Source organism: Salarias fasciatus, chromosome 14, assembly GCF_902148845.1.
Source record: "Salarias fasciatus chromosome 14, fSalaFa1.1, whole genome shotgun sequence".
In the NCBI taxonomy this organism is placed as follows: Eukaryota; Metazoa; Chordata; class Actinopteri; order Blenniiformes; family Blenniidae; genus Salarias; species Salarias fasciatus.
This window is the reverse complement of record NC_043758.1, coordinates 10,324,327-10,334,397: the sequence shown is the minus strand read 5'-3', so window position 1 is coordinate 10,334,397 and position 10,071 is coordinate 10,324,327. Positions and strand designations below refer to the sequence as shown.

Genomic DNA, 10,071 nt, shown 5'->3' with positions numbered 1-10,071 from the left:
TCTTTATTTTATCAGATTGTAGAAAACCTTTTTATTTTCACAGGAAGCCTTGAAAAAAAAAAAAAACAAACAAACTTTAAGATTAATAACCTCATTTACAAAAACAAACAATCTGGTCTTTTAGCTCTTTTTGAAAGGATAATGCAGAGTGGAAGAGAGGAGCTCATCTACACTATGCCTCTGTCTCACATGAACACACACACACACACACACACACACACACACACACACACACACAGTTGGCTGTTGTTGGCTGTGACCGGGGTGCTGTGAGGAGAGTGGGGCTCAGTGTGACCAGGCAGAGGCCAGTGTTGCAGGCAAGCAGGCGCTGGGGAGAGTGTTGAGCCGTAGATACGTGCCCAGGGTGGATAAACCATGCTCACTAAGTGGGAGAAAGACTCTGCCCAGGACACAAGATGAAGGTGGAGAGGAAGCCCTCCTCTTCAGACGATAGTTTCACAGACATTCCTCCACTGCTGACGCTCCTTGGCCTCCTCCTCCTTCTCTTCACAGGTAAGTCCAAACATTTGTTGTATGATCATGTCAAAAAAAAAGCTTGTAAATGCATGAATGTTTAGTTTGTTAATTCAATGTGTAAAGTTCCAGGACATTGTTTGAATGTCTTGTATTGTGTTTCATTCATAGCCAGATAAATGCTGTTTTTCAAATCCAGGTTAATTTAGTCTCAGATGTTTGTTTTTTTTTAATCTCCTTTGTGTTCTTTGGGGTTGGCAGCACAATGAACTTGTTCATGGGTGGTTCTCAGCATTGGGGAGCCTATTTTCTGCTTAAAGGAGCTTGGAGTGGCCATTGAAGGTGTGCATGAAGGGCACACTGGGGTTAAGTGTGATGATAAAAAGTTTTGTCGAGCGCGGCTGAATTGGACAGGGCCCTTTTCAGTGTGTGGGAAGCTTTCGGTAAGTTAATGTGGAGAAAACAATGATCAGAAGTCAGACTTCATTTGTGTGGATTTGGTTGAAAGTTTGTGGTTCATTTTTATCGCATGGGCTGTGTTTGTACAGCCAGGCCGGTTTTGGTAGAATCACTGGATCCTGTGTCTATCTCCAGCTTCACCAGTGACAAAGAATTTCTCTCTCTTCCCCTCTCTCACTCTTTTCAGGGGAGGAAACTAGCCCCAACAATCATGCCCTTTGTCTTATTGCCTTGGCAACCCCTGTCAGGCGGACCAAATGGTTACCACGGCAATGAGGCGATGCCCTGCTAACTGCCTCACTGCAAATAATAGCGAGCAGTGCAGACTCCCTCTCTCTCTCCCTCTCTCTCCTCTCTCTCTCTCACTCCTGGGTTGATCTCTCCATCACAGGGGCCAAACAGTAGGATGCCCCTCGCAGGCCCGCTGCCAACGTGTAGACCTCCATGTGTCCGGCTACAGCAGAGTTATAGGAACCTCCGCTGGGAAACATAATAGCTTTGCTGTGTTTGGTTTCCCAGACAGGGCTTCTCTATAAAGGTTGAAATGTGGCTCATGCCATAATACCTTACCCCTGTGGGAGGTGGAGGATAACTGAAGAACACAAATCAAAATTAGCGCATTGCTTGTTCACGCCAAGAGGTTATGAGGGATTCCTGCCGAGAGTTTCTGAGAAACAGATTAGTGATCAAGACATGACTTTACATCACAGGCTTGACAGAAAGCTGAGGGCGTGCACGCAAAAGCTGGTTTGAGGTATGGCTGGGTATTGTGTGTCATGACATGAGGATGTGTTGTTTTTGATTCCTGATAATCTTACGCTGACAAATGAGAGTACTGTTGGACAACTTACTAAAAATTGGGAGCATATAAAGGTACTTCCATAAGTGAAATTAATTCAGTAGTTACATCAGAAAGTTACTTGTACATTTGTTTCTCATGATCTCTCTCATTTCTGTTGTCCTAATAGTGTGCATGGAGTTGTGTTGCTGTGACACATTAGCCGAGCTGTCAGCACTGTGTGGGTCAGTCTGGTGACTGATTCACACATTAAGTTCAGCTGTCGGTTGGTCGGAAGTCAGATTGTGGTGCACACATGCTATTTTGTACTGTTTAGTTAAAGGGCCATCATTAAAGTGTGTATTGAACAGCTCCAATTTCAAGCAATGATACGGAACTTGACACGTATGTTACTGACTTATGAATGAGAATCAAAGAGAATAAGTGGTAAAGAGAATCCTGAAGTAAACTACCAACATGGGGACTGCTCTTTTGAAATTATAGCATAGCCTTGTCCTGGTACTGGCACTTTTCAGTGAAAAAAAACATCACACCCACATGAGCAAACACAGGTGACAGTGGAGAGAAAAAACTCATTTGTAAAAAAATCTCTGCAGTTCAGAGGTGTCAGCTTTCTGCTGCAGCAGCTGAGGTTAGGGGTTAATAAGAGAATGCACTGCTGACATACTGATGTCAAAATATCAGATTTTGACATTTGGTTTTGTTCATTTTGCTCTGTCCATGTATAGAGGTGTGCATTTTTGGAAGTCAGTTCACACAGCAGTTTGTGTCGTTCTGAATAGCTCACAGCGGAAGTAGATGCTCAGGGTCTTCGATCCCTGCCCGGGAAGGAAAGATCCACCTTTAAGGTAGAAAAAAGTCATTATATGACATGTATTGTGATAATTGCTTTTCTAAACTCAGTGTTTAAAAAATACAACAATTGAACATCTGTAAATAAGCATATTGCAAAATTTTCAGTTCACCATTTCTAGCTATAGGTGCAGTGTTTGTGACAGACTAAAAAGTAAAAAAATAATAAATACATGTGTAAAACTTGGCCCTTTCTTGTTGATAGTATCTCAATTGTAGTGATAGGAAACTTGTCTCATAATTACAAATATTTTAGTAAAATGAAAGCATGTCATTAGTGCACTGTAATTACAAAAAACACACTTAGTTATTTCCCTCCTCTGCTTTGCGAGACCATTGTGCCTCATCTGTTCTGATGATTCATTCATGTTTGCATCGGTGGCAACAGTATTAATTAGGGTTGGAGTAATTAGTGTGGGTTTTTCGCATAAGTTTGCATAAGTGCGTGAGCAAATGATCTCTCTGATCTCTTTTCGTTGGCGCAGTATCAAAGGTGGCAAAGTGACTGCCTTTTATTCACTCTGTCCTCCGACGAACGCCGCGCTCCCCGCGTGTTCCCCGCCGTTTGCCCGTCAGTTCCTGACCTCTCTGCCCTCTGTCACAGGTGAGGTGTCCGGGGTGAATGTGACCAGCCAGGCACAGCTGGTGAGAGGCACAGTGGGCAGAGAGGCCCTGCTGTCAGTCAGCTACTCCAGCAGCAGCTCCGACAAGCCTGTCATCAAGTGGCAGCTGAAGAGGGACAAGGTGAAGCCTGTCACCGTCGTGCAGTCCATCGGAACAGACATCATAGGGAACCTGAGGCCGGAGTACCGCAACCGCATCCTGGTGTTTGAGAATGGGTCCCTGCTGCTGCACAACCTGCAGCTGTCAGATGAAGGGTCCTACGAAGTGGAGATCTCCATCACGGACGACACGTTCACCGGAGAGCACTACATCGAGCTCACGGTTGATGGTAATACAACTGTTTGTTTTTTGTTTTCCTTTCTTTGCCTGTCTCGAAACATCTGAGCAGTCCAACCAGGACACGGAAAAAGGAGCTACAAGTTAAAAGAAAATCAATACCAGTTGAAAATATATCGTTCAGCCCAGGGACATGTGAATTTTAACACTGGAGTGATTCACAGTGTTGGTGGTGCTTTTTGAAAGGCACAAAGTGGGAATTCAAAAATCAATCGCTCTTAAATAACTACAGTTCAGTCACCCCGTTATATATCTGAATGACTTTCTCAAGCCTCCTTGTCTCATTGTCCCGTCTTCCACCTCCTCCTCAGTGCCAGTGTCCAAGCCTTACATTCAGATGATGGCCTCTTCAGTGCTGGAGTACAGCGAGCACTTCAACCTGCACTGCTCCCACGATAACGGCACAAAGCCCGTGTACAGCTGGCTGAAAGGAGGCAAGGTGCTGACCAACGACACGCGCCTGCTGCTGTCGCACGACCAGAAGGTGCTGACCATCTCGCGCGTTCTGATGTCGGACGACGACGTCTACACCTGCACGGTGGAGAACCCCATCAGCAGCGTGAAGAGCATCCCCGTGAGGCTCACCGTCTACAGTAGGTGGCATGTTGTACTGGCGCAACGGGGAAGCCAAAACACAGATGTACACAAAAAGTACAGCTACAGTTACTTGTCTTCAACTTTATTCAGTCTCACAAACTACAGTACTCAGAGCATTAGTTCCTTTTTTCATCCATATTTTATCGCACTGCGATGGCAGCCATTTGATTCTCTTTGACGTGGTTCCAGGAAAGGACCCACAGGCACGACTTTGAATGTGGTGGAACAGATTGGTTTTCTCTGGAGGCCACAAACAGGCAGGCGGGTTCAGTTAATTTGAGTCAGTCTAATAATCAAAACTACAGGGGAGCTGTCCAAAACTGAGGTTAGGCTATAGCTAAGCAAGACGAGGTAGAATACCAACTGGGGTAGATGTAGGCCGTGAAAAAGCCACACCTGCCCGACACATTCAGAGGTGAGGGACCACAGAGGACGACACCAGGGCAGAGTCAAACACACCTGAAACAAGAGGGGGGTTTCTGTGGAGCACAGCCAGACATCATATCACACAACTGGAATGAACTTATTGGCCACAATAATGCAAATCAAACAGAATAATGATAATTGAATGATTGATTTGTGGGATTTACTCGGAAGTTACTTTTGACGTTGAAAGAAAAGCAGATTAAATGAGGCATGTTTCTGTATTGATGTGAATGAAGTTACTTTAAAAACTGTGTAAAAGCATTTGTACGGAAAGACTACAGCTTCAGCAGCATAATGTGAGTGTTTGGAAGTACTTCACTTCTGCATGAGCATTTATGGATTATTCCATTGTGGAGAGCTACCATGTAAAATATAGCCACATGTTGACTCTTGTGTTCAATGCAGAAATGAGACCAATGACTTTTAGACATTTTTGTCTCAGCGTGGATGAGCTCATTTTAGATTGTCATGATTTCCATGTTAGATCATTTACTGTGAGTACTGCACATTCAAGTCACACAGAACCTCTCTTATAAGGTATTTATGTTGAAAGTATATGAGGTAGATTAATATAAACATGGCATGATTCATATGTTATTTGTGTATGAAGATAATCTTCACTGCTCCTGGATGTGTAGTTAAGTTTCTGTGAAGAGGATGAGTTAAATGCATATTAATTGTTTCAACTGTATTTCTCTGATCTAATCAAGCCATTAGCTGTAAGCAGAAGCAAAGCAGGATTTGACTGGGAAATGGATAGAATCAATGTGTGGATGTGCTTGACTAAATGCAGCCACACAGCAGAGTTGGGATTAGTACTTCAAATAATCCAAACAATCTATGTCTCAATTAACTGTAGGTATGAATGATTGTCAGTCTATTTACGTTTGGCCTCTGACGGACTGGTCTTCTTCGGTTGGACCGCCCTGAGTTGTTTAAAAAAAGGCACTGAGACTGACTGGATGAGTAAATGTGATTGTGTTGAGCAATGCTTGGTGGTTTCTTGGTCCGACTATTTCTTTTAGCGTTGCCATCCACTCTGAAAATACGAGTCTGATTAGGAAAGCTAATTTTTTTTGCTCATTGTTCACAAGCAATCCATTTCCCAGTTGCCATCAGAAGCAATTATCATCTCATGCTGACCCGCACAAAAGCATGCCGGCCTCTCTAACAACGCTGTTTACAAGTGCAAACCCAGGCTGTGATTGTGACGGAGTTGGCTCATAGCGACAGTTACTGGGCGCCAGTAAAGAGCCACATGTCAGGCTGAGAGAGAGAGAGAGAGAGAGAGAGAGAGGGAGAGAGAGAGAGGGAGAGAGAGTGAGACTGACTAATCCAGTGAATGGACGTTTATTTATGAAAAGGGAGAAGTGAAAGAAGGCAGGTGGGACGGATGCTTTGCCTCAGTGGACCTCAGTAATCCTGACTTCATTATTGCTGTACTGTGATGTGCTGCATGGAGGCACAGCTACAGGCACTGAAATGCCTCTCTATTCCCTCCGCATGCACCGCGGCTTGGCACAGAGTGACTGCACTAATGTGCTACTTCACTGCACCCCATTCCTGCCAGCGCACACAAAAGCTGACAAGCAATTTAGAAGAAGTCAAATATTCAGCGTGCTCCACATCCCGGTGATGTTTCATTTTCTTAACGGTGCAACTTCAACTGATTCCACGAGCTGCAGTTTTACTGGCAGGGGAAAAATAGAAATAGACTGTGAAAGGTTTTCGCTTATAGCTGGTCCAACTTTGAGCTTTAAAAATATGAAGAAACAGCACAGATCAGCGGTTCAGTGAAAACACTTTTAACTCAAAGCAGCCTCCCTTCTTTCCTCCTTTCTTTGTGTTTCTGTCTACCTCTCTGCATCACTCTGGTTTAGGACGGAGCTCGCTATACATCATCCTGTCCACCGGGGGCATATTTCTCCTCATCACCCTGGTGACTGTGTGTGCTTGTTGGAAACCATCCAAGTAAGACCTCTGTCTCTCTCTCTCTCTCTCTCTCTCTCTCTCTCTCTCTCTCTCTCTCTCTCTCTCTCTCTCTGTTGAAGATGTGTTCTTAGCATAACTTGCGACCCTCTTTAAGTTGTTGCTTGTTAATATGCTATTTATCAACATGTTCATGTGTGTTTTAAAAATGTTTTCTTCACGTGTCCCTGTGCAGAAAGAAACACCGACCAGTCCCCCAAAGAGCTCCTGTCTATGTGGAACAAAGTGACAATGGCCATGATGGTGAGAATCCATTAACGCTCCATCTCTCTTCACGTGCATCGTCGATTTGTCATCCCAATTTCAATAAATTTAACAATGATAATTCATATTTTGCAGTCGACGTTGTGCCCAAACCAACCACGCTTGGTCGAAGGAGTCCTATGCCTCTTTATGTTCTCAATGAAGATGTGAGTTACTCCTATTTAGAGGAAAATGAGATTGATGCATGAATATTCTATGCTTTTTGATGCTTTGATTGGAAAGCACACATCAATTTGCAAACATAATCTCAAGGAGAGCAGATGGAAGATGCTTAGCAGGCATAAAAATACACTGTACCATTTATCTTCTTCTCCCACTTCATCCAACTTAGAGACACACAGCAGTAACAACAGACTATGGGTTAAAAGGCAGGGTACACACAGACAGACTGCAAACAGAAAGACTGACTTTTTTTTTTTAAATCTAAATGTAAAATATGAATCTGAACTTCTGCTCATCCATTCCACATTTGAAGAAAACACATCCTGAAAAGAGGCAACGTTCAAACTTTTTGGTGTTTAAAGTGAATACAGGGATCAATGAAACAATCTGAAAATATGAAAAAGTAAGAGCTAAAGAGTTGGAGATCGTCTCAGCTAAAGGGTGAAAGGCAGGTCAGCAGGTCATCACAGAAAAACCACAGAGAGCCAGAACATCCTAGTGCGAATAATTACAGCATACCAGTAAAGCAAAGGATTCATCCATACCTCTTTGAAGAGCCTCAACAAACACAAATGTCAACATTGTTTTGAAGGAACATTGAGATGTCTTCTTGAGGCTTTTTCCAGAGATTTGGTGCATAAAAACTAAAATGAAGCAGTAAATGTGAGCCAGCAGTTGTTTTGGTTCGAGTTCTGGCTTCTTCATTTGATCAAACACCACATCCGACGATGATTTTCACACATGTACCCTTGTCTTTTTTCGTTTTTTTTTTTTCTTCAGGAAACTCTGGAGCGTTTGGAAGAATGTTCTGGCAGTGCTGTCAGCCAATCAGAATTGAGTGTCCCAGCTACCTACGCTCCCGTCCTTCCTCCTACCTCCAACAGAACTGACCGGCCTATCTGGTCTGCCCCCCGCAGGTACCCCCGCAGCCCCTCTCCCCTGGCACAGCCTCTCCCGCAGCCCCTCCCGGGCCCCCCCTCCCTGCGGCCCATCCGCTCCCCGGCTCACTCCCCGGGCTCGTCCCCTCGCAGTTTCAGCCCCATCAGAAAGGTGCGGCCTCCAGTAGGCATCCCGATCAGCCACCTGCCTGTGGAGGCAGAGAGCCTCGATCCCAGCGAGACTCAGACTCACTGTCCGCCACAGCACTGACGTCCGCCTCCGTGGACGTCTTCATAGTTTTGTTGGTCTTCTGTTGCATCCAGCAATGGGTGCAAGATGCTAGAGTAAAAGGTGAAATCACTTAAAGCTAACGTAATGTCTTCATATTCCACTATTTATCATCTATTTCTCTACGGCTATGCACAATATTCCCACCTTTTCCTCTCAAAAGGAGTTATATCATGTCCATCAACATGTAAATGATATATAAATATATGCAAATTATCAAGTATATGATGATGAGGCAGTCAAGAGTTCTGATATATTTCTGATATATGCACTGGAAAAGTGCCTGTATATATGTAAGTTAATAGTTTTCAAGGGTTGGCTGTTATTGTTTTACTGTTGTCTTTCAAGTAATTAAACCACACACTGAATCCTTGTTCCACATTAGGTCACTGTATAACCCAAGTTAATAAAACAATTTTTATAGTTTAGCCTTTGTCATCTGTTGATGCAACGATCTTAGCCGGAACTCAAACATTCACTTTCTGCGCGTTTTTATATTCCCTTCACCAGTTCTGCCAGCCGAACACAGTGGTCACCAGTTAAAAATGGAATTGCTGAAGGGAAAAAAAAAATCACTGCTTACTGTACATGAAATCCATTTAATATCTACGTTTTACTTTGCTCAGGCTTTGCTGATGAACTGAATGCAGTCCATTATGAAGAACTGATGTTGTCAGGTAGTAATTTTGGCCGACTGTTTGTTCATGAATTTTGTTTTCTCTTCACTTACACTTAAGTCACTCTGTAATCTTCTTCACAACTTTTAAAATCAGTATCACAGCTGAATACACTACAATGTTAACTAGTAGTCAAGCTTTTAATAGATTTTTTTGGTGCCTAAATCCCTGTTTTTTATTAACATTTCAACAATGCAGTTTACACTTTCAGCAGCAGTTGCCTTGGTGTAATACCCATGTTATCCGTTAGATGGCACTCACACATCTCCCTAAATACATACTTTCAACACATCCACTCATAGTGATTAAGTTACAGCCGACATTTACATATACAGCTTTTTTGTTGTTTTGTTTTGTATTCATAGTTTAATCCACACAGTAATACAGGTAAAAATATTCATTAGTAAAATGTACATTGTCATCTGTGCTTCACACTGAAATGTATTTCTGGCCCTTGTTTTGCCTAAAGAACCCACAAGCAGATGGTTGATGGTTACTTGACTTTAGAGAGCAATCATGCTCAAGCATTGCTTTGACCCAGTCATATCAAAAGCATTGATGACTAACATTAAATAGAAACTGAGAATGTGAGTTAATCAGCTTCGAGAGGACCTGTTATTTCCATGACGAGGTTCAATCAGCTCATGTGGGAAGATGTGCAATCATATAGCGTCCACTTGGTTTTTTATAAATACATGCTGCAAAAACTGACAACTGGATCATGTTCAAATATGAAACAAAAGCTTGAGGGGTGTAGAGTAGCTGTTAATGGCACTTTGTGTGGCCAGATGTGTGAAGAGAAGATACATTACCACAAAAAAGTAAGTAAGTAAAATGTATTCATATAGCACTTTTCCCAGACCAGCAGTCACAAAGTGCTTCACAGTGGTAAAAATCAAATAAAGATCAAAACATTGCACAGTATATAAAAACAAAGTGATAAGAGATCATGTAGACGGCAAATATAAACACACTGAAATACACATAGTCCATTATGGATGACCACAAATCATTGAATTGTGTGGTTTCGATGTTCTTCCTTAGCATGTGTTTGTTTTCTCACCTCCCACAGTCCAGATACATGTGGTTAAAGCTGGTCGGTGTCTCTAGTTTACCCATCTGTGTGAATGTGAGTGTGTAGTTGTGGTTCTCTGTGTTTGACTGGTGATGATCCTGTCTACAGTTCACCATGCCTTACCCCTTTCTAAGCTAGGATTTACTCCAGCAGCCTGTGATCCCGGGGTG

The 10,071-nt window shown here is 43.0% G+C and overlaps 1 protein-coding gene across 1 annotated transcript; it reads left to right on the top strand.

Annotated features, from left to right (window-relative positions):
• Window positions 1–265: 265 nt before the first annotated feature.
• Window positions 266–8,575, top strand: hepacama (hepatic and glial cell adhesion molecule a). The gene is made up of 7 exons (XM_030109271.1): window positions 266–513; window positions 3,189–3,536; window positions 3,856–4,137; window positions 6,448–6,538; window positions 6,732–6,799; window positions 6,896–6,966; window positions 7,763–8,575. The coding sequence occupies exons 1-7, from the start codon at window positions 417–419 to the stop codon at window positions 8,129–8,131; spliced, it is 1,326 nt and encodes a 441-aa protein (XP_029965131.1). The 5' UTR covers window positions 266–416; the 3' UTR covers window positions 8,132–8,575.
• Window positions 8,576–10,071: the final 1,496 nt, after the last annotated feature.